The 27,374-nt window shown below is 50.8% G+C and overlaps 13 protein-coding genes across 13 annotated transcripts; 6 read left to right on the top strand and 7 right to left on the bottom strand.

The window, feature by feature from the left end:
- The first annotated feature begins 162 nt into the window (after window positions 1-162).
- Window positions 163-1,229, top strand: P168DRAFT_286761 (GFA family protein). The gene is made up of 3 exons (XM_024836417.1): window positions 163-582; window positions 644-896; window positions 953-1,229. The coding sequence occupies exons 1-3, from the start codon at window positions 333-335 to the stop codon at window positions 1,062-1,064; spliced, it is 615 nt and encodes a 204-aa protein (XP_024697274.1). The 5' UTR covers window positions 163-332; the 3' UTR covers window positions 1,065-1,229.
- Window positions 1,230-1,802: 573 nt separating this feature from the next.
- On the top strand, window positions 1,803-3,920 carry P168DRAFT_286760 (acyl--CoA ligase). The gene is made up of 4 exons (XM_024836416.1): window positions 1,803-2,938; window positions 3,003-3,291; window positions 3,362-3,465; window positions 3,538-3,920. The coding sequence occupies exons 1-4, from the start codon at window positions 1,905-1,907 to the stop codon at window positions 3,770-3,772; spliced, it is 1,662 nt and encodes a 553-aa protein (XP_024697273.1). The 5' UTR covers window positions 1,803-1,904; the 3' UTR covers window positions 3,773-3,920.
- A 350-nt stretch (window positions 3,921-4,270) lies between these two features.
- P168DRAFT_301330 (YjbQ family protein) lies at window positions 4,271-5,299 on the top strand. The gene is made up of 3 exons (XM_024838514.1): window positions 4,271-4,319; window positions 4,495-4,834; window positions 4,924-5,299. Exons 2-3 carry the CDS (start codon window positions 4,559-4,561, stop codon window positions 5,080-5,082), a joined length of 435 nt encoding a protein of 144 aa, XP_024697272.1. The 5' UTR covers window positions 4,271-4,319; window positions 4,495-4,558; the 3' UTR covers window positions 5,083-5,299.
- Window positions 5,282-6,292, bottom strand: P168DRAFT_323759 (zinc-finger domain-containing protein). The gene is made up of 3 exons (XM_024840729.1): window positions 5,882-6,292; window positions 5,601-5,768; window positions 5,282-5,531 (listed from the first exon to the last, which is right to left on the bottom strand). Exons 1-3 carry the CDS (start codon window positions 6,233-6,235, stop codon window positions 5,403-5,405), a joined length of 651 nt encoding a protein of 216 aa, XP_024697271.1. The 5' UTR covers window positions 6,236-6,292; the 3' UTR covers window positions 5,282-5,402.
- A 288-nt stretch (window positions 6,293-6,580) lies between these two features.
- Window positions 6,581-7,339, top strand: P168DRAFT_314738 (uncharacterized protein; the record flags this gene model as incomplete). The annotated part of the gene is made up of 3 exons (XM_024839825.1): window positions 6,581-6,607; window positions 6,673-7,059; window positions 7,127-7,339. 3 exons carry the CDS (start codon window positions 6,581-6,583, stop codon window positions 7,337-7,339), a joined length of 627 nt encoding a protein of 208 aa, XP_024697270.1.
- A 191-nt stretch (window positions 7,340-7,530) lies between these two features.
- Window positions 7,531-8,292, bottom strand: P168DRAFT_278237 (uncharacterized protein; the record flags this gene model as incomplete). Its single annotated transcript, XM_024835674.1, has 3 exons — window positions 7,531-7,860; window positions 7,933-7,982; window positions 8,034-8,292. The coding sequence occupies 3 exons, from the start codon at window positions 8,290-8,292 to the stop codon at window positions 7,531-7,533; spliced, it is 639 nt and encodes a 212-aa protein (XP_024697269.1).
- A 190-nt stretch (window positions 8,293-8,482) lies between these two features.
- P168DRAFT_286756 (putative dephospho-CoA kinase) lies at window positions 8,483-9,611 on the bottom strand. Its single transcript, XM_024836415.1, has one exon. It carries the CDS (start codon window positions 9,388-9,390, stop codon window positions 8,554-8,556), a length of 837 nt encoding a protein of 278 aa, XP_024697268.1. The 5' UTR covers window positions 9,391-9,611; the 3' UTR covers window positions 8,483-8,553.
- Window positions 9,612-9,743: 132 nt separating this feature from the next.
- P168DRAFT_247203 (DUF3431 domain-containing protein) lies at window positions 9,744-11,617 on the bottom strand. The gene is made up of 3 exons (XM_024834072.1): window positions 11,016-11,617; window positions 10,516-10,958; window positions 9,744-10,435 (listed from the first exon to the last, which is right to left on the bottom strand). Exons 1-3 carry the CDS (start codon window positions 11,405-11,407, stop codon window positions 10,224-10,226), a joined length of 1,047 nt encoding a protein of 348 aa, XP_024697267.1. The 5' UTR covers window positions 11,408-11,617; the 3' UTR covers window positions 9,744-10,223.
- A 303-nt stretch (window positions 11,618-11,920) lies between these two features.
- Window positions 11,921-13,009, bottom strand: P168DRAFT_314735 (lipase family protein; the record flags this gene model as incomplete). Its single annotated transcript, XM_024839824.1, has 4 exons — window positions 11,921-12,223; window positions 12,315-12,654; window positions 12,706-12,871; window positions 12,922-13,009. 4 exons carry the CDS (start codon window positions 13,007-13,009, stop codon window positions 11,921-11,923), a joined length of 897 nt encoding a protein of 298 aa, XP_024697266.1.
- A 1,306-nt stretch (window positions 13,010-14,315) lies between these two features.
- P168DRAFT_323754 (cleavage and polyadenylation specificity factor subunit 5) lies at window positions 14,316-15,677 on the bottom strand. Its single transcript, XM_024840728.1, has 4 exons — window positions 15,532-15,677; window positions 15,150-15,401; window positions 14,840-15,087; window positions 14,316-14,773 (listed from the first exon to the last, which is right to left on the bottom strand). Exons 1-4 carry the CDS (start codon window positions 15,570-15,572, stop codon window positions 14,478-14,480), a joined length of 837 nt encoding a protein of 278 aa, XP_024697265.1. The 5' UTR covers window positions 15,573-15,677; the 3' UTR covers window positions 14,316-14,477.
- A 213-nt stretch (window positions 15,678-15,890) lies between these two features.
- Window positions 15,891-19,630, bottom strand: P168DRAFT_323753 (a-pheromone processing metallopeptidase Ste23). The gene is made up of 2 exons (XM_024840727.1): window positions 19,242-19,630; window positions 15,891-19,147 (listed from the first exon to the last, which is right to left on the bottom strand). The coding sequence occupies exons 1-2, from the start codon at window positions 19,470-19,472 to the stop codon at window positions 16,040-16,042; spliced, it is 3,339 nt and encodes a 1,112-aa protein (XP_024697264.1). The 5' UTR covers window positions 19,473-19,630; the 3' UTR covers window positions 15,891-16,039.
- A 1,084-nt stretch (window positions 19,631-20,714) lies between these two features.
- On the top strand, window positions 20,715-21,905 carry P168DRAFT_301323 (putative proline racemase; the record flags this gene model as incomplete). The annotated part of the gene is made up of 1 exon (XM_024838513.1): window positions 20,715-21,905. One exon carries the CDS (start codon window positions 20,715-20,717, stop codon window positions 21,903-21,905), a length of 1,191 nt encoding a protein of 396 aa, XP_024697263.1.
- Window positions 21,906-24,306: 2,401 nt separating this feature from the next.
- On the top strand, window positions 24,307-25,003 carry P168DRAFT_314731 (putative GPI anchored protein; the record flags this gene model as incomplete). Its single annotated transcript, XM_024839823.1, has 2 exons — window positions 24,307-24,670; window positions 24,738-25,003. 2 exons carry the CDS (start codon window positions 24,307-24,309, stop codon window positions 25,001-25,003), a joined length of 630 nt encoding a protein of 209 aa, XP_024697262.1.
- Between the last annotated feature and the right edge of the window lie 2,371 nt (window positions 25,004-27,374).

The raw sequence follows: 27,374 nt of genomic DNA, 5'->3' as shown, positions 1-27,374 counted from the left end.
AGCATATTCTGAGGTCACACAATGGAAGTGCCACCAAATGACTGATGGCAGTGGCAATCATGCTTTCTTGACAAACCATGACATCATAATCCTGACCTTGTTCTCAGAACCAGCCATGGTCATACCTACAGCTGTACCGAATACTTCGTAGACAAAGCATGATGAATTCAAGACTATTTATTCAATTGAAGTCCAGGCCTACTGTATTTTCTCGTCAGACGTCTTGGTTACCACGCCTAGATACTATCTTCCCTTGTAGGACTAACACACACACGACTGCCAGAGCTAAACTCCCTATACCATCTCCTCTGACATCACGACAATCGCATAACATGGCAGACGATGCACCCGGCGGAGGAAGTCCCCTGCCCAATCCCGGCGTCGGTCTCGGGTCAGTCGAGAAATACCCCAAAGAACTTGCATGGCAAACCCGGCCTCCGTATCGCGTCGTCTCGCGCGACGAGTTTGGTGAAGTGAAATGGAAAGGTGGATGCCACTGCGGCCGGGTCACCTACGAGGTGAACAGGGAGCAACCGTTGAAGGCCAAATATTGCCATTGCCGGGGATGTCAAGTGGTGCATGGTATGCGAGACCCTCTCGGGGAACGTCAATGGTAGCCTAACTCACTAACCATCTTCTCCAGGTGCACCCTTTCAGTGGGCTGCCATCTTCCAGAAATCCGACATCTCGTTCATCAATGGGGCAGATGGCCTCGCATTCTATGCCTCTGATCGCAAGACGACCAAGTACGAGCTTCCCACCAAAGTGTCGTGTGCGTACTGTCGGACCCCGATCATGGACGAGGGAAGGAACATGTGCCTTCTCTTCCCCGGGACGATCCACTTTGGTGATTCGCAGGAGGAGCAAGACGCATGGATGAAAGCGTTTGAAATAAGGTATGTGTGTGGTTTTAGCATTTTGGATGCAGATATTTGTCTAATGCAGGACACAGTTGCCATATATTTTACAGCCAGCGGTCTCTCAATATCCTCGACGGCAAGCAAAAGTGGTCAGGAATGGATGAGAATAGCGACCTTGTCGACGACTATGGGAAGAAGGTATGATACTCACACTTGAGTAGTCATACAGGCACGAAGGATATTTATCATGTAACAAAATTGTTGGGATTGAACTCATGGGCATAGTTTGTGAGGGCATATGTATTATTAAATCAAGCATTGATATCAAGGACAGACTGGGCAATTGCAGAAGCTATTAATCACATATAACTTTATTCATAGAAACACATAAGATCTATACATCTTAACATTGCTTATACTTTCTACTCTTCAACCAAGATCATAGTCATATAGAAGTCTCACCTTTGTATAGTCCCACGTAGATTGACATACTCCAGGAGTTGATTATACCTTGTTACCACTGAGAAATCTCACTCATGTTCAAATGAATCAAGAATAGTTTAAAGTAGCAATTATAATAAATTCATTAAAAAAACAATGATACATCTTTCAAGGCCCTGGTGTGCTGCATGGTTAATTTCGGAATATTACTGTAGATATATACTTCACTGGGACTATTATATTATTCACGTGTGAGTATCTATCACTATTGATGACCATGTCACACTTTATACTGGACAAATATACAAAGATGCAATTATGAAGCTATCACTGATATAATCTCTATATATCTAGCTAGTCACAGCTGGAATGGTCATTCTTGATTCACTTTAGGCCTGTTTTGCAATCTTCAGAGACGAACAAAGAAAAATCCCTGTATCTTCTGCTGGTATAAATATGACGCTGTGGAAATTCCAGAGAAGCAAGACTATCCATCCTCACTGATCCTCGAGTCAGCACACCTACTTCAAAGTACAATTTCTTCGGCCAAAAGCCTCTCCCAGTCGAAGACTACTAATAGAAAACCTTGTTTCTTCACGCAAGATGCCTTACAAATCGGAGTGGACTATCGACATCCCAGATACACATCTGGCGTCTCTGATGTTCACCTCTCCCACTCACCCCCTGTCAGACTCAGCGAGACTTCTAGTTGATACCGAGAAGCCAGACACTCACTTCTTCACCCCGGCCTCGTTTCGCCTCATGTGCCAGCGCCTTGCTCTCGGCCTGCAGCAAAATGGAATCAAACCAGGCGATAGGGTCCTTTATGCCTCTGGAAACACTCCCCTCTATCCAGTCATATTCGTGGGAATCATCATGGCCGGAGGTGTGTTTACTGGGGCCAACCCAACCTATGTCCCGCGCGAACTCGCATATCAACTCCAGGATTCTGAGCCGACAATCTTTCTTTGCTCGAAGCAAATCCTCACCAACGGCCTCGAAGCAGCCAAAATTGCAGGACTGGTCCCAAACCAGATCTACGTCGTCGACGAACTCCTGAACGGAGAAACGCAAGAGGAAACCGGCTGCCGCTGGTGGGGTGAACTCCTCGCCTCAGAGGACACGGCACGCCACTTCGCATGGAATCCTCTTTCCGCTCCAGGAGAGGCTGCAAATACGCTTCTCGCCCTGAACTACTCCAGCGGTACAACCGGTCTACCCAAGGGTGTGGAAATAACGCATCGAAACTATGTTGCCAACATCCTCCAGGGGATCCATAACTACAAGCTCGGTGAAGAGATGGCTGAGCGATGCATCATATACCTACCGATGTACCATTCCTTGTCGCAGAGACGAATCATCACGAGTTTGATTCAAGGATCTGAAGTGTATATCATGCCGAAGTACGAGCTCAAGTCTCTTTTGGAGAATATCCAACGGTTCAGAATCACTATGCTGGTGATGGTGCCCCCTGTTGCTGTGTCGCTGGCTAAGAGCCCTATTGTCAAGAATTATGATCTAAGCAGTGTCAGAATAGCTGGGTCGGGTGCAGCCCCGCTCACGAAGGAGATATGTGAGACGATCGAGGAGATGTTGAACAACCAAGTTGCTATCAAACAGGGCTGGGGAATGACAGAGTAAGTCATGAGGAGCGTATCCATTTTGATTCATTGATTCGTTGTAATGACCGTTATTCTCTAGATTGACTTGTTCTTTTCTCTTCTGGATTCCTGGAAAACATTATCCACGATCGTCCGTTGGAGAGCCCCTAGCCAACTGCGAGGCCAAAATCATGAACGAGGACGGGACGGCTGAGCTGGGCACAAACGAGCGGGGTGAACTGTGGGCACGGGGTCCCAATGTCATGCGCGGTTACTGGAAGAACCCCCAGGCCACTGCAGACACAATTAACCCGGATGGATGGTTGAAGTCTGGTGATGTCGCCTACGTCGACGAAGAGGGTCGCTTTTTCATCGTGGATAGACTCAAGGTAGGATCCCCTATGTCCAACACTGACCGATTGCACTTTATGTTCAAGATGCTCATGGATGTCCTTACAGGAATTGATCAAAGTAAAAGGTGTTCAAGTAGCGCCTGCAGAATTGGAGGGTCAACTGCTGCACCATCCCGCTGTTGCTGATGCCGCAGTCACAGGACTCAAGATGTCAGTATTCACTATCTGTTGCGTTGTCCCTGGCTGTCTACTATTAGTACTGACAAATTATTCTATGCACAGCATTGACGGGGAGTATCCTCGAGCGTATGTCGTTTTGAAACCTGGACATCACGCCACCGATAAAGAGATAATGGACTTTATCAAGGAAAGGGTGGCTCCCGTCAAGCAGCTTACCGGTGGGGTCGTGTTTTTGGATGCGATTCCTAAGAACGCTTCAGGGAAGATCTTGAGGAATGTACTGAAGGAGATGGCCCAAAGAGAGGCTAAAACATTGTCGGGTGCATCTAAATTGTGATATGACAGCAAGATGCGTACATGCGAATATCCAGATTGAGTTTGGGAAATTTGGGAAAACAATTGGGGCTAAATGGAAATGCAAGAAAGTAAGGGAACAAACAGAAGAGGCTATGAAGGAAGAATGAGAAACATCTATGTAACCAAACCATATTTATGAAAATCTAATTCTGAACTGTATCATAGTATGTAAATGCTTGTAAATGGCTAAAAGAACATTGAGCAGATCAAGTAAGAAGGATGCTTAAACAGGTAGAGGGCAGACTGGTGGGGCCAACGCAAGCTGAACATCGTATAGTACCTTAAGATCATGATATTTATAAGCAATGATTTACATGTCTACCTTGATAGGCTCAAGTATATCTTTAGGGTAGATCTAGAGGGCACACGCATTTATCAAGAGACGAACGTGGTGTATCGCAGGGCCGTCAAACCTAGCGTTCTATAAATGACGTCGATCGGTTTCCCCACCCCTCATTCTTTTCTCCTCACTCGTCCACAACTCCCATTTCTCCTGCAACACTCTTCGAGCCAAGTAGCCATTATATGTATGTATATCCCAGATATTTAGGTAACCGGGTGTCTTCCAACGACATCACCCACATCAACTCTCCCCCTCCCCATCCAACATTCTCCACACCAAACAAAAAAAACCACCCCAACCCCACCAACAACGCCCATATCAAACCGCAATTGAACCATACTAACCAACCAAACCCCCAGACCCAACACACCAATCCCATCCCAACGAACCTCCCAAATCAGACCTACAAATCAGGCGAAAAACATGTCGTGGTTCCAAAAAACATTCACCCTCCCCGCGCACTCCCGCGGCTCCTACCTCGTCACCGACGAAGTCATCTCCCAACTTCCCGAACTCCGCGACTACAAAGTCGGCCTGCTGAACTTGTTCGTGCAGCACACGAGCTGCGCGCTGTCGCTGAACGAGAACTGGGACGATGACGTGCGCGCTGACATGACCGACGCGCTGGAGCGGGTCGCGCCGTATGACCGTAAGGGGAACCTCTATCGGCATAGTGCTGAGGGGGAGGATGATATGCCTGTATGTTTTTTTTTTTTTCTCTTACTCTTTCTCTTTCGATTTAGTGAGTAGGGTGGTTGGGGTGGAGCTTGCTAACTGGTTGGAAATAGGCGCATATTAAGTCCTCTCTTATTGGTGCTAGTGTGTCCATCCCTATCTCGAATGGTCGTCTTGCGACGGGTACTTGGCAGGGGATTTGGTATCTTGAGTTCCGGGCTTCGCGGCACTCGCGCAAGGTGGTTGCTACGATTCAGGGAGAGAAGGCTTGACTTGGCGGGCCTGAGAGTGATATTGAGGGGACGAAGTCTATGATGTGATGATTGTATGAGATAGCCGGGGGTACTTGGTATGGTGAAAGCGAGGGCTGCAGAGTTATATATCAGGCAATATAATGAGAAGAGTAGCAAAGGCGATCAATATATTGTCGATCGCAATCGCCATTCAGAAGGAGTTCAAATTACTGTCTTTGTAGAACTAGGGAAGAACAAGTTTTACTCTAACTCATGGAACAGTACACTCTGTACAGGTGGTCGCCCTTGTCAGGCACATAATAGAACAAACAATCATCAACGCCAAGAAAACAACCAATCTACCGCTGCTCCAGGCCACCGTCGGTCACCCGCTGCTCCTCGTTCACCTCCGCAGCGTCGCCCACGGGCTCAAGGGGGTAGCTGGTGGCAGGGAGAGACTGGAGGTATGCGCGGTGCTTCTCCTGGGCCTGTTAAACATATTAGTTAATGTCCTAGCCTCTAAAACCACACGGCTATATATCAAGGGAGGATCATACAAAGGGCACACCGCAGTAACCGCAGGTCGCAATCTCGGGCTTGTCGGTGTTGATGTAGATTTGGGGATGACCGAGGGGACCACCGCCGCCGTCGCATCTGACGACACGCTTCTTCGTCCAGCGGACAGGCTGTCTGTGGATGAGCTCAATGGCGGCGTAGGGTTGGGGCTAGTGGAAGACTCGTTAGCATGTATATACACCAATTGACAACTGGGACCGGTCCAATGCGCAAAGCACGGCATAATGTATATCTATAGAAAGGATAATGTCAAAAAGCTCACCTGCAATCCCATGATGGTCTGCTCAAAACGCGGCCCCGTCATGGCCTGCTCCCGGGGCTGCTGGCTGGCCGCCCAGGTGTTGGCCCGGTTAGGAGCCTGCAGACTGCGGATCCGCTCGCCGACCTCGGGGTCCTCCTGGAGAGTGCCCTCGAATGAAACAGCGTCAACGGGGGTGGCATCGGTGACGGACACATTGGGGACTCGCTTGGGCGGGTTCGGATCGTTGGCTGGGTTCGGACCGGTGGCTTCGCGCAGACGAGGGGCAGTGGTCGTGTAGCTGGCCCGGGCGACGAAACGGGGGCTCCATGCGGCCTTGGAGAGGGCCGCCATGCGGCTTCGAGCGCAGGACATCATCTTCGGCGTGTGATCGCGAGTCGACGACTGGTGGGGAAACGGGGAGAGTACCGGGAGTGACGGAGGTGAGGTTGAATAATTAGCAGTTGAATGGGCGAGGTTTACTTAGCGGCCGCTCGAGGGAAGTTGGCCAATCGGCTGGGCTCCTAGGATGGTTCTGCCACTTCCGAATCTGGTTCCGCCTTTGGTCGATGTTTTTTTCGTCCTCTCATGTTCGTTGCATTACCACGGTCACAAAACTTCACGTTGTGCTTCTTTTGTTTGGTTTGAGGGTCATATTCCTGTTGCAGGTTATTATCAATAATGGCAGGCGCTTCTCCTTCTGGCTCTAAGCCAGAAAAAACAATGTCGTCGCGACTGCTCACTATGAAGGTATGTGCCTTATAAAATACGTTATCTACGCGCTTTTTACGACGACAGTCTAACAAACCGGACAGTTCATGCAACGCGCTGCTGCCACAGCCGCTGCGAAGGAATCTTCTCAAAAACCCTCGAGCACTGATCCCAATACGCCCTCACCCAAACGACAGAAAGTCGGCTACAACGACGCAACGCAAAGCCCCTCCGGTACGCCTACGTCTGATCTAGAAGCCATATCGGCTGCCCTGGCGGCTGAGGAGGAGAAGCGTCGGGAGGCGGTTACACGACAAGCTGCGGAGGCGGGCGAATCCGAGTGGGTGCTCGACTACGGCAATGACGCTTTCAATCAGTATCCGTCGCAACCGCCTGTGGTTGTGGCCGATTCGTTGGATGTTGATAGTGAGGATATGGATTATGGTGGACGCCAATCATACGGGAACTACAAGAAAAAGAACAAGAACTGGGTATGTCTTTTTTCCCACTCAATGTTGTTGCAATGCGACACGAGAAGCTAACTGCTCCGGAATGAAGAAGGCGAACAAAGATCCAGAGTCTGGAAGCGAGGAAGAGGACGACGAGGATATTGACGCCTTGATAGAAAGTGGCAAGAAAAAGGCGAACAAGAAAGACAAGGACAGGGCCCACCAGCCGGTCAGGTTGTCCAAGCTCACGTCGATATCCGGTGGGGGTCAAATTCAAGGCGGGGGGATGAGCAGATCCCAGAAGAAGCGCAAGAGCAAGTAATCTCGATGCTGTCATCTACCAAATCCACAGCCGTGTCGAGGAGGATACTCAATATGCCAATCTCCGTCAATGGCTACACGTCTGGGTTCTCGCGCTGCCGGTCACACCGATATACCCAAACGACAGGAGATGCGCAGTGTCGTCCTTGTCTTTACTGGCGAACGCTTCATCGCAAACCAGCGCACTCGGTACTATTTTGATCCTTTAGAATCTCGCGCAGCGCGCTCCCGAACAAGGAACACGTCTCCCGCCTTGACCTGAATCTTAGCCCCAACAGACGATCCTTGGAACTTCTCCGCAGGTGCATCACTTGTTCCAAAGGCCGGGATCCTGATCACACGTGAGGCAAACATGCGGAAACGATCCTTGTCGCCAGCTCTGAGACGGAGAAAATTGGGTTTGCGGCTGCGAGCAGGCTGATCAAGTAGTTCTTCCCCGAAGGGAAACCTCAACGTGGGCGGTTTGAGGATCCCTTTCGGATGGGAGCGAGGTGCATTGTCCGGGAGATCGGAAATTTCTATCTACTAAGCAATACCGAGTATTTAGTCTCGGCCAAACCTAAGCTCACCAGTAACAGTTCCACAACCACTGACCTTATTCTCGAGTATTCTGCGTATTTCACTTGCTTCTGTAAATCCAAGGTCTATCAAACTTAGTCAAAATCCATATAAGAACCAGACAGTCCACGACATACCTATACCCCTCCGAAGCGTCCTCCCCTGCCGCCGTTCCCTAAAGAAGCCACCAGAGCTCACTTGTCGCGGGAGTGTAACGCGGGCACCGTCTTCTCCCTGGAGCCTGAGACGCACAAGACTGGGGGGCTCGGTCTGTAAGTCGACCGATAAGCTGTCGCGGCACAAGCAGGGAAACGACATCAGCTGTGGTTGTACTCTGTAAGTGTACATGTGATGGAAATGAGAGGGACTGGATGGTTTGGGGAGTTTGGGTGTCATGGGTGAGGTTTAGATGAACGTTGACAGTGCGCGTTGCTGACTATGAGCAAATAATACCAGTGGGAGTAGGTAGGTATAAGTGAGGTGTCTTTCATGGTTTCTATGTATCAGCCAGATCAGACTGCACGAGATGTTTAGTAGTAGGTAATAGTATACCGAGAGCAATTGGAATATCTTATACATTGATCTACCCATAAACCCAACCCAGCACATAACCCTACAAAAACAGGCACAAAAAGAAAACAGAAAAAAAGATATCAATCACAATTTCGCCTTCTCCTCCCCAACCTTCCTCTCCCACCCCCTCTGCACCGAATAATTAAGCGCCAAATTCCAAGCCGCAACGCTCGCCCCCAAAGGCGGCGCCAGCAGCAAAGCCCAAGCCCACCACCTCGGACTCCTCCCACTAACCAGCCCCATCGCCCGGCTGACCTCCCTCTCCAAATCCCCCCTATCCCCATCATTCCAGACGATGACCGCGCGCGCAGAGTCCGTGCCCCGAAACTCCGCCTGCCGCACCTTCCCCAGCACGTCGCCCTGGCTGCGCACCCTGTTCTCCGCATCCTCGGCAGACAGGTGCGGGTCGCGCGCGCGCAGCCGCGCCATTTGCACGGCGGGGTCCTTCACGCCTACTACCATGACGGTGCCGCACATGACGTCCATGCCTGCTTCGAAGAGCAGCGGGACGTCGAGCACGACGGCCCATTGGCCGCGCAGGTAGTGGTATACGAGGACTTTGTAGATTTCTTTCCGCACGGCTGGGTGCACGATTTTGTTGAGGACGGCGCGGTCTCGTTTGCGCTCGTCGGTTGTGCCGAAGACGCGCCGGCCTAGGACGGGGCGGTTGAGGGGGCGGCCGGCGCTTGGGTCTGTGCTGGTGTTGCTGTTGTTGTCGGCATCTGGGGGGAGAAGGAGGTCGGGGGTGCTGGGTCCAAAGTATTCGACTATGGCTTTGTAGCCTGGGGTGCCTGGTTCGACGACCTTGCGGGCGAGGATGTCGGTGTCGATGATGGGGAGGGAGTACGGGGGTGCGGAGAGGATGGAGGAGACGGTTGATTTTCCCGTGGCGATTGAGCCGGTTAGGCCGATGATGAGCATTTTGGATGTTCTGGTGTGTTTGTTCGTTGTTGGAGTTGGGGGGTTGGTTTGGCTGCAGCTGATGATACTGCCGCTTTGCTGTGGTTATGGCCTGTGCGCAGTAATTGAGTGCGGATGCAAGGAACGTCCCAAACACTAGCCGCAATGCAATGTAGTATGGCTTTATGTTCTATAGGAATGCGCGATGCTATATCGCAACCAACTTATTAGTGGAGTGGATTGAGTGGGAGAATGATGATGGGGTTACAATGCGGGGAGATTGCATGATGCCGCAACCTCGGCCTACTTGTCACCGCCTACGCAGGCAAGCGCAAAGGGTGATGCTATAAGACAGCACCAGCTATAGAGACATTAAATGATCATTTGTATATAAGCGCTCCAAGTAAAAAACGCCGTCTGATATACAAGGAAATGGGGTATTCAAGTGTTTTATCCTTCGCATATTCTTACAATTCATTGGGATTTTGTCGATCCTCGCCATCCCATCACCGTACCCACCAGAGCTGTGAAAAAGCAATGCTTTGTCTGAAATGATGTTGACTTGAGACTTCAAACCTATGCACATTTGACATCAAGTGTGCTAAAATTCGAGTGAGGCCTCAGGGCTGGTGGCGGAGGCGCATATAGCACCTGTTGTTCATCTGGCCAAGTGGGACCGAAGTAACCCGCGGGGGTAGAAGCCAGCAACTCTCAAAGCGACCGCAAATTCCCGACAGCTATTGCTCTTGTATAGACCAACTGACGAACCGCTCCACGAAGGGATCAGCCCTTTGTCACGGCGTCAATAATTAATGATATGTCGGCAGTGCAAATCTGACAAGCTATGTAGGAAATCACGCCTCTGGAAGACCACCTGCGCTGGGATCTTGGGGCTGACCATTCCATCCAATATGGGGCCAGCCCTTTGGTAGAGAGGAGTAAGGAGGCAGCGCATAGCGATCATCGCACTCGCCTTCATCGGGACAATGCAAGTTGCACATTCCAAACACCTTGCAATAGCATTCTTCCGCTGTTGGGCAATAGATGGGTTCTTTGCCAAAGATCACTGCCGAGAAGTTAGCACGAGTTCACCAATCCGCAATTCCACCAACGGTGTCGCGTCAGTAGGGTAGGAAGTAAACATACTATGCCACGAGTATTCCATGATGCGTCCACTCAGCTCATCCGGAAGCGTCGTCGTCGCCAGCCAATCCCGGAACCTAATGTAGTCGCTCTTGGGTCGCTCGAGGATCTTCCACCGCGTAGCACCAAACTGCGCGCAGCACGACACCCCTACTTCCTGCGGCACTGGCTCTCCGGGAAAGAGCTCCATAAATCCGGTTTTGAAGTACTCGCCGGCGTGGACGTCATTTCGATGGGTATCCGTGAGCGGGTGGATTTCGACGGGGCAACCAAGCACCCAGGCGCAGCGTAAGTTCACGTAGCCTTGTTTCTGAAGGTAGGGGACCTGGAACTTTTGGAGCATCGGGACGCCGTCGTAGTAGGGGTCGTCGTTGTGCCACTGGAAGCGCTGCGAATGGATGAAGAGGATAGACTCTGGGAGATTGTCGTAGTTATCGATGATATACCTATGGATATGCACTTGTCAGATCACGTTAATAGCCACAAGGAACTGAATCTCTCACGTCAGGTAAACCATCGACTCTCTTCCCTTGTTCTGCTTCACCGTCAGTGGCGCGTTCTTGTCGTCGACCACGTAGAGATTCTTGTCCCAATCCGGAAAGTTCTCAAACAGCCAAGACACATCATCACGTTTCATGCTCGCCACCACCATGGCGTTGTCGGCCTTTCGAGAGGGGGGCCGCTGCGACGGGGTTGCCATCCCTGACCGCGGGTCCCGGTATGGCCCTCTCTCCGCTGAGCCATCGTGCGTGAACACTGCTTGTTGTTGTCGGCGGTCCGAGGAGTTTGCGAAAAAGAGGAAGTAGATCGCGCAGACGAGAACGATCGTGAGGAAAATGGCCTTCTCTTGGTTGCGACGGCGGCGATTCGAGGGTCCGCTACGGCAGCAGAACATGGTGGCAGTGGATGTAATGTTGCGGGTTCGATTCGGTGGTCAGATCGGTGTTTAACAGGTCTTTTGGTATATTGTTCGGCGTGTGTTAGGTGAACGAAAGTAAAACCATGTTTAGGCATGCGTTGGAGATATGTGGCTGGATGGCCTGATGCTTTGCAGGAGCGGAGAACAGTTCACTGCCAGCCTTTCGAAGGGGGGGGGGGGGGAAGATCAGAAATCAACGGTGTGGAATCATCCAGAGTAATCACGAGGGTGAATTGAAGAGGAGGCAAAGACCGGCGTCAAGAGATGGGAATTGAGGAGATGGTTGGTTGCGTTGCGAGTAGTTTTGTGTACGAGGTATTAACCAACAACCAGCTGGCCGCTTTTAGATCCTACTGGGGGAGCCCTGGAGGAGTGGAGCCCGCGATCTGCACCCGCCACTTGCGCAACGTAACAGTAATGAGATTAATTCTCCTGCCAAGATCTACACTTTCATCCACCATTGTTAACCACACAGTCACATACATCAAGTTATTCACAGGTGTCGATTTCTACAAAGTACCACGTATGCGCTGGAATACTCATGTCTAACCCGGACCCCGCGTTTCCTTCATCCGAACCCACTCCGTCAATCACTTTGATATCCGACGAAGTGACCTTCATGTCGTTTTCGGTGGTGATCCAGTACTCCGGACTGGAATGTGTATATCCCAAGATATGACTCGGCAGCCGGGGGACAATATCGTTCGAATGAGTAACGCGGTAATTCGGTCCATGCGCCGTGATATACTCCGCCAGCTCGGTATTTCCCACCCGGGGGGAACCATATGTGTACTACCAGTTTGATCAGCCGGTGGAACCGTGATTAAACAAGAAAGACAGAGATGCATGGTCAGCGAGCAAGGGTGACACGCTTCCGACTCACCAGCTCAATCTTATATCCTGCATTCCGCAAAGCGACCGCCCCCAACGTCGCGAGGGCAGCGCCGTAGCTATGCCCGGTGAGCGTCACGGAGTAACCCGGACGGGCCTTGAGGGCCAAATCAATCTCCTCTGTCAAGTTCTTCTCGACAGTCTGCCACGACTTCCAGAATCCCCGATGTGCACTGCAACCGAGGCACAGCTCATCGTTCAGTTCTTCCAGGACGAGGTCCAAGTTCGCGATCCAAGTGCTGAGACTCCGGGTGCCGCGGAACGACAGCACCAAGCGTTTGTTAGTCGCGTCAGCGGCCAGGAATCCAGCGACGTCGCCGTATTCATATCTCCTGCAACCCCTGATCAGCTATCACCTACCAAGATTCCAAGGACTAACGCACCCGTGAAACTCAGTAAGGGTTTTCGTGTCGGCCTTTTCCACTGTTGGACAGTTACCCTTGGGGCACCGCACTTTGGTCCCGGGGGACTCGAGGTTTTCGTCGCAGTACGCTGCGGCAGCATACTCTGCGAAGAGAGTAAATTCCTTCAAGCTCTCAAGAGACACGTCTGCGGCAGTCAGTCCTTGAGGACACGAAATCGATATCACGCTTACGTACCCCGAGTATCCAGCTGAGCCGGTACTGCTGCGCTCAACGCCGCACAAGCAACCAAGCACACGCAAAGTATGCCACCTGGTCCGAACATGCCTAACGTAGAGACCGCAATACGAACAGAAATACCCAGAGAGGAAGAGCAAAGGGCGCGACGAGCACGAAAGCCAAGGGGTAAAACAAAGGGCCCCTCCCAGGCTATTGAATAATACGTATCACACCAGAGCGCTTCGATCGGAGCACCAGTCCCTTAATTCTTCGATCGGGCATAGAGATGCAGGCAGGGTATTCTGTAGACTGATATACCACAGAGCCAGCCCCCTTTAAGAAACTCGACAGGGAGCCAATCCCCCGACCATTCTACATACCACCCATCCACCCCTTGGTAGGTAGCATCCACACAGTATCAGACGCCCTCAACCCTTCACCTCCAACGAATAAAAGCTCGAAAGAACGAAACCAAAAAACATCAACTGGCCTCTCACGAGAACACAAATTAGCCAGCCCGGTCAGGGTGTGGCTTGATTACATTCCCTCCGTGCTGACTCCATCGTCGAAGTCAAGAATAGATCGGACCTATCCGGTTACCCACATAGACTACTCGATCATTGCATCCCCGGATGTATTCGTACCTGACAGTAAGATAACCGCAGGATAATAAGCCTGGACAAATAACAATCCAGCAATGGAACCTGATCATTGGAGAGGGTCTCGTGCCGCTGTTTGAGTGGATGGGGACTCATCAGGAATGCCCGTCCTGTAAGGGTCAAGATGTCATCTGCCAAGGGTCATGCTCGGCGCTGGGGCTGGACGATCGGAGCGATATGATATTATCGTTTGAGTTGGCACGCCGATCATCTTGTGCCATTGTCTCCGAGTTGTTGATACTATTGGTGCTTGACACATACCCTAGTGGTTGTGTATCGGGATAGTATCTAGCTGTGAGCAAGAAAAACTGTACTAACTGCACGAGTAAACAAAATAAACATTCCAGGACATTGACAGACCTTGGGTGGGGGGGGGGGGGGGGGGGGGGGCGACCTCACATTCCCAGAGCCTACTTTGGTCACAACAGGCATCAAGGTCGTTTGGATGGCGTCCCCAACATCTTGGTTTCAAATGAAACCTGTGGAACGGCCAAAATAAGCAATTCTCTACGTACTGAAACAGATGGGCATGACCTACGATTCTACCTTTTCCTTTTTATTTCCATTTCGCAGCGATGACTAGTTGGTTATACAGGTCGGCTGACCGATTGATATGGGCCTGCGGTCTAAGGCGTGAAAGACGAGTGTGATTAGTAGGATGGCACCCTGCCTTTACTTTAGCTTTGCTGATCTACCTTGCAACTTCCTACAGGATCTTTACCCTAGCCATCATGAGAATATTCAATACCCCGTATAATTCGCTGGATTTTACGAAGATCACCATCCTCTAGAAAATACACCAAGACAGATATATCGCTCCTGGAAACGCCGGCCTAAGAAAAAAAAAAAAAACAAGCAAGCAAGCGCAATAAGAGAGAAGACAGACTTTCAATCTGCCAGTAGCTTGAGCTACCCTCACTGCGCAGTCTGCCCTCCGGTCTCCTGCCCATCTGCATTATAATCCGCCATGCCTTCGTCCTGGCTATCGCTCTGTCCAGCAAGCACCTTGGTTTTCGGGGGCTCGTTATCAGACAACGGCGTCCCAGGGGTCGCAGCAACGACGTTGTCGTTCTCGTCGACGAACTCGAAATTGTAGCGCGAGAGGAGATGCGGGATGGCGGAGAGCTGGGGGCCGTAGCGGGCGGTGTTGTCGTATAGCTCGAACAACGGGACGGCGAGGAGTTTCATGTTCTTGGGGACGGAGAGGACCTCTGCAAAATTAATTAGACAAAATCCACACATGAATGACAAAGACACGGGGTCGGAAAGAGACATACTCTTCTTGGGCAACTGGATGAAATAAAGCTTCTTGCACTCCTTCGGCCGGGTAACGTGTCCAGGCAGGAACGGGTACATGAAGGTCTCGAAATTCGGCCGCCACCACTGCGCCAGGGTGTCACCGATCTCCCAATCCTCGTTGACGCCTTCACCCGAGAACTGCGACCCAACAGGCGCGAGACGCTCATTCAGCCGCTTCTTGAAGCCGTCGATTTCCTCGTCCTCAAAGTTGAGGTAGTCGCCGGGTCTATATTCATCGCACCATTAGTATCCACCCATGTCATATAGTATTGTGCATGTCAAACATACAGCTTGAAAAAGGCATTCGCGATCTGCAGCATCAGGACATGCGGGTGGTTGTGTTCGTGGCAGACCAGCACGCCCTCGCAGGTCCGTCTCATGCCGTGGATGTCATAATGCTCTTCCAACCGCTTCAGTCGCGCCAGGACCGATGGGTCTTCCTCTGGTTGTGTTTCCTTGGTGCCGAATGTGTAGTTGGACAGAGGGTAGAGGCGGATCGTCTCTGGTTGTTGTGCGGAGAAGGTCTTCGGGGTGATGGGGCTACTCGAGTATCGCGTTAGTATGGCGCGAATGAGGGGATGTGATACGATAGCTTCAAGAGAGGACAAGCTCCTTTTGTAGGTTTCGGGTGCTGGATGCTGGGGTCAGGTCATCCTCTGGAGTAACTTACGGGTGAGAGCTCTGCATCGCTGTTTCGGTGGCCGTTGACATTCCGGCAGTGCTGTGATATAATCTGATGGAATTGCTGGTTCTGTTGTAGGAGGGACAGAGAATAACTAGGTAAGGTGAGCCACAGTGGGCTTTGTTGTCACTGCGATGCGGCGGGTTGGAGATAGTACGGAGCGGAGCATGGACGGAGCTAGAGGTGTTGCTGCGCGCTCGCGAAAACATTCAGCCGCCCCGAGGTGTGTACAGCTCTATGTAGGTCAAATGTAGTACATACTTACAGCGCACGATCTACGAATCAGTAAAGGCCATCTGTCCAGTATTCTAGTAATGAAATTTGGTATTCTACTTCTACACATTGTTCAAAGATCGAATCTACTTGAGTTCGTGGCACCATGATCCTAATGCCCCACCGCCATCGCCCACACCCATTCCCAATTCACAACACCGAAACAACATTAAAAAGGACCCATTGGGGAAAATTGTTGCAACATGTAGCAAAAGATGTCTATCTAAAGTTTCGCATCAAAATCTTCATACTCGGTGAGGTCCGTAGCAGGGCTGGGACCCGCGCTGACAGCCAAGCGGGCCTTGAATTCGGGGACGTTGGTAATGTAAGTCGGGCCCTTGCCCTGCTTAGAAGCATTGGCCGCTGCCGTCGAGTTAGTGTTGTCATTATCGTTCTTGGACACGAGTCCGAGTTGCTTGAGATGGAAGCCCAGGTTGCGTTCCGTCTGTGCCATCACCAGGTTGACTTGTTGCTCCGACAGGCTCATCTCGCCAATGAGGAAAGCCCTGAAGGTATCCAAGACTGCGTTCTCGTCACCGGTCGAGATGTCGAGACCAGCAAACGCAGCGCTCAAACGATCCGTGTCCACCGCAAAGCCGTCGACCTCCAACTGACTGCCCAGCAGCGAAACCAACTTGGCCTTCTTCTCCTGGGGGCTGGCCTTCGTGCCACCCTGGGCGTTCAGATGGATCGCGAGCTTAGCCCGTGTGGGGGACGCGGGATCCGCGTACTGCCTGTAGAACTCAATAAGGTCCGACTTGGTCAGGACGCGGACATTGGCAGCGTCGTTTTCGTTCTGCACAAAATCAAAGTACTCCGAGCCAATATGGTTCCAAAAGCGGGAAGTCTCGGAACTCAGGTTCTTCAGCTTCTCCAACCGCTTGTTAATAAGACTGCGTTTGTAGCCTTCAAACTCGTCTTCCGACATGTCCTCTAATTTCCTTCCAAAACCACGTAAGAAGTTGTTGATCCGAGATTCCAGATAGGCGGCTGTGCGCTCGCTTTGAATGATCACGCGATAGCCAATGGCCGTCGCCGCATAGCGGGCGCCGCTCCACACGACGTATCCAAGCTGCTCCTTGCTGCGAAGCTGGTCGAAGGCGGGCTCGTCGGTCATCTGGGCAAACAGCAACAGCTTCGCGCGGAGAACGTCGTCGGTCATGTCACCGATGGAGAGATAGTACTCGATGCAATGGTTGACATTGTCGGGATCCTTGAGGGTGCGCTCGTAGACATAGTCCGATCCCGGAGGGATAACCATGTTGCGTCGCAAGTTCCATTGGGACTGGGGCAAGGGGCGGCTCTGGAGGATCTTTTCGATGGAGTCGGTCATACGAAGTACATCCTCCTTGTACAGGTTCCCATGCGCCAGCACCTCGATGTGATTCTGACGGAGAATTTGAGGGAAGAAGCACGAGATGTCCTCGGGTTCGATGTGCTCCAGCTCAGCAGCATATTGCTCGTTGGTCCAAGCTTTCTCTGCCGTCAGATACCGTGTGAAGTCACCGACTTGGTAGAATGGCTGCTGGTACTCGGAGTTCTTGTAAGAACGAGACAGGCGCTCCTTGATGACATGGAATCTGTCCTGGTTAACAACCAGGTCACGCATGCTCGTGAGGACCTTGTCCAAAAGCACGGCCATCTTGTCATTGTATCCACCGACCGATATATCGAGTCCGAAGATGCTGGCAGATAGGTGGTATTCGAGGCCGGCCAATTCGGCATCGTAGGAGTACTCAACCAGAGCGTCCCGCACCAGCTCACAGTAGAATTTAGACTTGACGAGATTCGCCGGAGTAGCCCACACTAAGGGGTTTCGGAGCGTGACATGAACGGTAGCCTTTGGGACCCAGAAGCGGTCGTCCTTCTTGAACCACAGCCGCACATGGTCATCGTGGCGGATGAGCTTCGGGGTCTTGGCCGGCTCTTGCACCTCCTTGCGTTCTACCGAGAGCCTAGTGGGAACAAACTCGTTCTTATGCGGCATATGCAGATCGGGAAGTCTAGTCTCTGGGGACGTAGCCAATGCTTCGTGGATATCGGCCATGAAATCCTGGGGAATCTTCTCAACCTTGTAGTCGGTCCCATACCACTTCTCCTTAGAGTCCCAGTCTCCCGGGTAGTCCTGGGCAACGATGGTCATCCGGAAATTGTCGGCTCTGAAATATGACAGGGCTTTCTTGATAAGCTCCGGGTCGTACTTCCTCATGATTGAGCCACTCAGCAGCCAACCTCTGGGGAGAGGCTTTTGCATCACACTGCTCAAGCGGCTGGTGAACCGACTAGCGGGCGATTTCTGCTTGAAGCGGAACTCCACCTCGGCAAGGTTCTTCATCTCATCGAAGATCCACTGCTCGGGCTCCCGTTCCTTGATCATTGCGATGTATTGGAACACCACCTTCACCACCTCTCGATACTGTCGCAATCCCTCCCGGGTCAACCGAAGAGAGACTGTAAAAAACGCAGCTCCGGGGCAGACGGGCATGACACCGGCCGACAGCCCATTCGCCCAACCCTTTGCCTTGACATAGGCCAGGATACTGCCGGGTCCCTCGTGGCCAATCAAGTGACTAATGTACCGACTCGGCTGGGACTCGTACAGAAACTCCTCGTCCAGGAATGGGAAGTAGATATCGACCGATCGCGAGTCCATAACCGGCTTGGCGAAAATCTGCTTGCACATGTCGTCCTGCGTCCATGGTTGGACATCATCCCAGCGATTCTGCGGAAGACTCTTGTTCTGCACTCGAGAAAACAGATCGCTCACCCACTGCTCCATCTCGTCCAGTGATTCGCGGCCCAGAACCACGACCTTCATCCGGTTCGATGAATAGTGCTTCTCGTAGAATTTAATGAACTCACTCCGAACATCAAGCCCCCGCTTCTGCGGCTCTTCCTTAAGCGTCTGCAGGTTGCCGGTGGAGAAATGATGATAGGGATGTGCGGGATTCGAAAGGGATTTGTTCAGCTGCATTAAACGCCACAGGTCGCTCTGAAGGTTCTTCTTATTCTCTGAATCCACCGCTCTTAGTTCGCGGTCCAGGGTCGACTCCAGGAAAAGAGGAGACACGAAGAACTGGGAGAAGCGATCCAGGGCGCCATATAGGGCCGAGGTCGGGTAATTAGAAGACGACCCATTTACCGGCAACTCTGCATTCGCGGGTGTGCTGTCGGTGTCACCATTCTGGGCCGAGCCGCCGTTGGGGGCCCCCTCCGTCGGCGCGGTTGCCGATACCTCGAAGAAATAGTTCGTCTCTGTGGCGGCCGTGTATGCGTTGGAGGAACCGGAGTTCGAAGCGAGGAACTGGTTGTACGCGTTTTCTTTGGGATACTGCAGTCCAGGCACGGCAGTTAGTAGTCTGACATGTGGCGCCCAAGGGAAGGAGGGAGAGGGGTCCAAGACCCATGATTCGAGGGCGGCATACCTTTTGTGTTCCCATGAAAAGCAAGTGTTCTACCGCATGCGCCACACCGCTCAGATCGTCGGGGTCTGAGAAATTTCCCACATTCACGTTGACCGCAGCGCTGGCCTTGTCTGTGTCGGGGTCGTGGACCAGGAGGGCTTCGAGTTGATTCGGTAAGCGGATGACGCGATAGGAGCGGTCATCGAGTTCGGGCTTCTCCAGCTGCTCGGTGATACGTTGAATTGAGCCCATGGTGATGGGTCCGGTGGAAAATGAGGCACGGGGAGTTGAAGGAAGGGAATGGAGATCGCGCGGCGAACTGAGCCGACGAGAAGGTGAGGACAACCCGGGTGAAGCCGACGAAGAGAAAGAGGCAACCGCCACACGCGCCCCTGGCCGAGTAATCGAGCTAGAAGCTGAGCAATCCAGAAGAACTCTGAGGTTCCACAGCCGCGTTGCAGGGGACCTTGGTAGTATCATCCAGAGAAGGATGCAGGCGGAGGTCCAGTTTACCCAAAGTCAATGCAGATCACGCAAGGGCGGAGGTCAAGTGGACAAGGAAATGTTGGGTGACGTGTTAATATCTAAAAAATAAAAATAAAAAATTGGAAAGAAAGGTAGGTCTTAAATGAAAAGAGATCGTGACAGAAAATGGATTGTAATGGAGAATTCCAGTTGGCTTGGACACAAGAGTCGCAGCCAAACAAAGCGGTTGAGGGATGATGACTGATGCAATGCTGTAAATACCAGTGAGATGCGGGAAGAGTGGCGGAGACGGAGACCTATCGGGGACACGCGAAGTGAGAAGGCGGTGAAAAGAGAAAGGAAGGGATGAGGGTTGACTGGCGTTTTTATATCTGACCCAAGGAGGTGGTATTCACTGTTCTACTGTCAATTAGTATCCTGTCAAGTGAGTGCATAGAGTGAAGGTCATCCTGACTACCTGGATATCATCACAATATATGTCATCTTGTGTGACTTTCATCTGCCTTGGTGGTGAATTATTACTACTACTGGATCAAGTTATATATACTGGATGATACAGTGACAAGAACATGTCTAACATTCCAAGTCAGAATGCAGAACATATAATTTCCAAATGAAGAAGTTACTGTCTGATCTATGGTCTATGGAAATCTACACCAAACTCTAGCGATGCCTAGACAAGCTCAACCCTATATTACCCGAACGGGGCATATGTCAGATGTACCTAGCCTGGTCAGCCATTGGGACTTGCAATAATAGCTTCCTGTCTTTGTTCAAAACATATCCAACTTGCATTCCACAGGGTTGTTGTACATAATCCTTGTATACAGAATGGGCCCTGAACACCCAGGCTCGGACAACAACCCGATCCATCGGCATCTTCAACCGAACGGGATACTTCATGCCCGGGTATAGAACACATTTCTTCTCCTTCCGAAATGCCACCAACAGATAAACTTCATAATAACAATACCCAATCTACAATTGTCGCAAACAGTATAACTCAAAATGGACATCGCCGAATCCCTCACAACCACACAAGGTCTCCAGACCATCCACTGCATCGACATGCACACAACAGGCGAACCCACCCGCATCATCTATGCGGGGTTCCCCAACCTCACAGGCACGCTTCTCTCGCAACGCGACCAAGCCAAACAACACCATGACGACGTCCGGAAACGCCTGATGCTCGAGCCGCGCGGTCACGACGGCATGTACGGAGCAATCATCCGACCGGAGACGGAGCTGGTGCTTAACGGAACAGCAGACATCGGGGTGCTGTTCACCCATAACGAGGGCTACTCGACGATGTGCGGACACGCAACCATAGCACTGGGGCGATTTCTTGTCGACACGCATGACCGCAGCGTGTTTCCGCGGCGGGACCAGCTGCGATTCGATCCCCGCACGCAGACTGTCGCGGTCAATATCCACGCGCCTTGTGGTCTGGTCCGGATTACGGTGCCAGCTACGGTAGACGGAAACAAGTCTGATCCTGCTCGTCCTGTGGCGTTTTTCTCGACGCCGTCCTTCGCCACGGCGCTGCAGGTTGAGATGCCCGTGCCGCCAGAAGTGCGTTGGCCGCAGCTCGGGGCGAAGGGGTCGATTTTGCTGGATGTTAGTTATGGTGGAGCGTTCTACGCTATTGTCTCTGCCTCAGAACTCGGGTTTGCGGGTCTCCGCAATGTCGATCTGGATGCTGTTACGGCCTGCATGCAGATGCTCATTCCTTATCTCAAGAGCCGGCCCGAGATCGTGTCGGCCATTCAGCATCCTGATGATCCACGACTCTCGTTTCTGTACTCTGTCATGGTAGTGGATCAGGCTGTGGGGCTCAAACCACAGGACGTGCTAGGGAGTGAGACAGGTCTCTGTTACTTCGCTGGCAACCAGATCGATCGATCGCCTACGGGATCGTGTGTCTCGGCCAGGATGGCACTGGCGCATGCAAAGGGCCTGCGCGGTATTGGACAACGCTGGGCTTATAATTCACTTGTGTCTAACCATTTTGGCACGGGGGCATTTAGCGCTGAGATCGTGGAGGAGGTTGAGCTGCAGGGGGCGATAAGTGGGAAGATGAAGGGCGTTGTTGTCCAGGTTGAAGGGCAGGCGTTCTATACGGGTGCTTCGAGCTTCATGGTAGAAGAGGGTGACGACACTTCGCGAAGCGGGTTCACGATGGGCAGTGTTGCATAGAAGCCTACTGGGGTGCGCGCATAACACTACATGAACTTGCTAGATGGCCGAATTCTAGATTCAGCGTAATTGATATAATTTTGATAGTGGGTATCGCATTTCAATGTGCTATTTTGCGCCAACGTTCTATTCATGGATACAGAACGAACGTAGCATTCGAGAAGAGCGACAAATGCTTTGACTTACTATTGATACCTACAGTAGAGTCTGCCACATGTCAAGGAGACACCACCAACCCAGACGTAGCGAAGTACAGCTCCGCCCCTTTCTTACTCTTTGCTGTGTAAGTCACTGCCGTCTCGAATGGAAAAACTACTGGTGCAAAGGTGAAGCTCGATTGCTCTATCTAGAGCAAGACCATTTTGCACCATTTCAATATTCTATGGTGTCAAGATATTCTTGTCCAACTAGCGTTTAGATAAGTATGTGTAAGTATTAGAATAAGCTATATTGGTCAAAGTAGATGATCCTAAAGATGACGCATCATTTCTACTGCGTCCTCAGACTGAAGACCGGGTCATATCACTTTCTTTGTATGGACTGGGACAGCGCATACCGAATAGGGTAGATAAACCAGCCTTCGCATCACTTTATGCTTCAAGTGACTGCCTTGGACAACAAGAATATATGATTTTCTACTATGCCAGCGCTAGGTTGAGTAGTCACTAGGTAAGTCAGTATCCCGTACGAGTCAACACATGTTTCCTGACTTGTCGTTCACTTTCATACCCTCATCATAGTGTCCCGTGGACCAACATTTGACAAGCATCCCCGGTCTTCACTGATATAATTAACACATCATCTTGATGTCACCCACAGTCCTTGTCATATATGGATTATATGCTGGTGTGCTTGGAAGACACCCAGATATATTGGTAATGCTTGAGATAAAACAAGTCACAGGTAAGATGAGGTCATTCTTTCTCTTTGTACCACTCATCTTGCCCCTCCCCCGGGATCCATATATCAATTGTAGGGCTGTCACAGACGATGATGGCATATATGATGGTCACCTGGTATGGTATTCTACTCCCATTGTTTCCGGAAAATCCCGCTTGCCTGTGATGAACAGTTTCAAATGCAGCGATCAGACAGCAGCACACCTATCTAAATGACAAGGTTCATTTCTTCTGAAGCGAAGAACTTTTTATCTGCTACGTAGTGGTGCTGGGGGGTCCAGCGAAGATCCAGGGAATGCCTATTATTTTGGTTTGATAGCAGCCATTGCCTAAACTGGCCTCTGCATTAACTTCATAAAATATGTCAGACCATTAATGCCTCATCACAGACGCACCTGTCAATCCCCGTCAAATATAGTAACAATATCCAGCGAGTTTCTATTTTAAAAACTACAGCGCGACAATCTCGGACCCGTAGACCAAGACTGCCTCCGATAACAATGGCTCATTAGGTAAATAGCCACGTCCATCCCCGAAAACTATGTAGGCAGCAGGTTTTCCTCGTTCACGACTGGAGGGGGGAGCCGAACGATCTAAATATCTTCTGCCGACGGGGAGGCTGTGCAAGATCTCGGCAAACTACCAGCCCAAGGATCATTTTAGTTAGTTACTTGCCTAGTTGGTAATTACCTGCCAAATCTTAACCTAACGGTCCACAACTCAGCTCCCCGGGCTTTGAAGTAGTAATTCCGGGTAAAGACATTTGTGTGTACCCTTAGACAAGATCTCACTTATCACTCACTTGAGTAGTAGGTCCAGATACATTAAGTTCAATCGAGCAAGGGCGGATGCATCTACTCCAGATTATTAGACAGTGACATCACCAAACACGGGGAAGATCTCCGCGGAGAGCCGGGGTTGAGAGAAAGCATCGGGATGTCAACGAAAATAACCACCCACGTATGGCGATCAATTCCAGAAGCCCATTGAATTGTGGCAGTGAACAACAACTGAAGAGTTGGGCAATCCCCGCAGGCAGACTTGTGGTCCAATAGACAATCAGCTGGCATGCACGTCGACACAGCAAACGGCCGTCATTGACCAGGCAGCTCCTTTCGCTGGTCAGAGATTGGCACTATCCCTTGTGGATCGGCGTTGCACAGGGTTGGCTGTTTGGGTTTGCGACCCTTGGCGTGGGGATCTCGGAAGGGCTTACCAGCGTTCAGTCGTTGTAGATCTCTATAGCCATGCTTGTCAGACACGTCTGTGAGATATTTGGGGATCCCGAAGGCGATTCATTTCTTTGTAAAGAAGGCAGACACTAGTCTCGGCAAAAAGCAATTATCGAGTGTGTATCACCACATCGCAGATATAAATACTGGCTAGTTGCCCTCTGATCAAATTCATCATCCTTATACTCTCACAAGCTTACTACATCACACTATCACTACTCTTCTACTAATAATTCAAACCAACCTTCGTCAACCTACTCATCCGCCATCATGCGCACCCAACAACTGCTTGCCCTCTCCGGTCTCATGCTCATGAGCAACGTCGTCGCGGGCGCCGAGCTCGAGAGAGACGACGTCCCCAGCCGCTGCTGGCACGTCTGCGGTCCCGTTGTCGCCATCGCGCGCACATGCGACAACGTACACCACGACAACGACCGCGCTGAGATGGACTGTATCTGCGACTGGAACAAGACCAACAAACTGGTTCCCATCTGTGAGGCCTGCATCGCGCAATACCGCAGTGACCGGAAGAACCGCGACACCAACCGCAAGGACCGTGACGACGACGACGATGACTGGGACACTGATGATGAGTATGACAATGACCATGACGACAAAGATCCTCATGACAACGGTTTGTCCCATCCCAACCTTCCCCTTCTTACATAGTTGAAATATACTTTACTAACAACCATACAAAGATGCCTACGATATCGTGACCAGCTGCAACCTCAAAACCACCACGTACAACTCCGCCGCTGCCACCAAAGCCGCCGACTCTGCCTCCAGCAGCGGCACTGCGGCCGACACCATGGCCACCCCGACCGGCTCGGCAGCAGATTCCACCGGTGACACTGCATCTGCGCAGAAGGCTCGAACGACCGAGAACGCAGCTCCAGGCACCGTGGCCCCCAAGGCTGCTGGCGCTGCTGCTGTCGCTGGTCTCGGGTTCCTTGCTTATCTGTAAGGGGTGTTGACATACACTACGATACTCCACGGGGGTGGGTTGTGCGAATGAGTTGGAGCCTGGGAATGTTTGTGGCTTGTATACCCAATGCACTCTTTGATGTCTGATGGTTACGAGACATGTGTACCTTTTTCGTCACTCTTTGTACTTAGTTGGCAATTGATTAGTCTATTTTCAAAGACCTAGCCTAGTAATGCTGTAATGGTAGGTATAAACATTTCGAACAATAAAGATTCATACACTATTATTTCTATCTAAGCCAGGAACACTCAACGAAATCATCTAAACTCGCACAACCAACCCATTCAAGACCTTCCACCCAGTAGAACGACCTAGACACCTCTCATACTCCCCATACCTACAATTCAGGTCCAGATCAAGGGGCAGACGCCTCCTGCGCATTCCAACTCGCAAATCTCGCCCCCTTACCTCGATGACGATAAAGTCCAGCAATCCAGACGCGTGTAGCGGTGGATTGCTGGACAGGTGCCCCGTTTATCTCGTGGGACTGACGTCGTCGTAAGAAGGGCTAACTCTGATATTGGTGGTATTTGGGACGTTATCCATGTATACGTATACATCGTGTTTAGCCCGGTGTGCTGGTCGTAAATCCAGTAGGTTTGAAACACGTGTACTGGGGAATGGGTGACCTCAGTAGATATTGATATGGGTTGGAAGGAGATGAGTGTAGGTAGAAAGAAACAAGTCGTGTTATTTGTTGTTACTTGAGGATATCTCGACTGTCATCAATATAGCTACGTATCTCACCAGCCCATCAGACATATTTCCACGTCATCGCAGTGTGCTGCAGCATTGCAAAGTCAATATAGAACTGCATGTCTAACAGTGGAAGTGTACCGGGTATCTTTCGATACAATAAGTATAACTTTTTGATATAGCCTCTAGAGATAAATTCGCATTCAATCCGGTAAAAGCATCAACCAGAACGTTTTTCCAGAAACAGCCATTATATATGCTCAAAAATCCATCATAAATCAGCACTCCCCAACCTCAACTCTAAACACACCGAATGCTATCAAGCCTCAACACCACCCAATCCCAAGAACAAGCCCGAAATCACTCATTGTCAACAAAAATCCACGCAATCAATTCCAAAATGCAACACCCCTTCGGAGATCAGATACCCCAGAGCCCTTGCATGGACCGAACCAGACGAGGCCAGTCCCACAGGTCCTCCCAGTTAACCGGGCAGTTCACCAGTCAACCAGCGAACCAGTCAATTCTCGTGTCTTGGGCGAATCAGGCAAGACTTCCATTTCTCTTTTCTTTTTTTTTTTTAAATCCGTTTCCATAAAACAAGGCGCAGCATGATTGATTGAGTGATTGATAATACACGTTATTCCCACCTAGTACCCCATCCAGCGCCATCCCGCCAAACCCGGTAACCAACGTAAGAAGAACACCCATTATTATCTGGTTCAGCGGGCCATCCCGAGAAAACCAACTGTAAATCTGGGTCTGGTGTGGGAGAGGGGGTATGGTTTGTCCCCGATCGCATCCATCCTTGGTTCCGGTGCGGGTTTTAGTGGGTATATTTGCTTATTGGTGGCGTGCATCGCCTCGATGATGATGCATATAGTAGGTTTCTTTCTTCTTTATGTTCGGTTTTACCTTCCTTTTTTACTCTCTTTTTTTCTAATATTCTTTCTTTCTTTGTAGTGTCGTGTGGCGAGGACTAGCAATGGTAGTATGTATGGTGTGGTCTGTGTGGAAGGCTGGCGGGTTGCATGCATGTATTTCTAAAAAAAAAAAAAAAAGTTAAAATAATATCCTTATTGCAGGCCTAGACTCAGTATGGAATCGCTTACTTGCTCTTGTATATCACTGATCAGATTGGTCTTTGTACATGTCAGTAGGATGGGTTTACAGCGCAGATTCGATATGCAGCGGGGAGAGAGACTGCATAGCTGCCGGATAGGGACTCGAGAGAGCATCGGGCAGTCTGAGGTAAGGTAAGAAAAAGCATCATCAGATATGTCGTGTCGTGCGCTCTTTTTCACCGCTTAGGATACACTACCTTCGTGTTGTTCCTGTTTGGCTGTGTGCTTTTGTTTACTGATTCGTTGTTCTTTCTCGGCTAGTTGAGGTCTGAAAAAGAAAAGAATGATCGCTTGCTCACTACTTCGTATACTAGTAGTAGGTAGGTAGTATGTATGGAGTACGAGGTACTCCGTACGAATACTACTAATAATATCTCACTAGACGACTGGAAAAAGAGATACCACTCAGGTTGTCAAGAGACAGACAGAACAGTCCAGCCGATCAGATACGTCGACCCGAACAACCCGACAAAGCGGATAGAGAGTCGTCGCCGTGAATCTCAACGCAGCCATACAGCCCGACATCCATC

The sequence above is a fragment of the Aspergillus campestris genome (assembly GCF_002847485.1).
Source record: "Aspergillus campestris IBT 28561 chromosome Unknown P168scaffold_1, whole genome shotgun sequence".
Taxonomy (NCBI): Eukaryota; Fungi; Ascomycota; class Eurotiomycetes; order Eurotiales; family Aspergillaceae; genus Aspergillus; species Aspergillus campestris.
The sequence above is the reverse complement of the archived record's forward strand: the minus strand, read 5'-3'. Positions and strand labels throughout refer to the sequence as shown.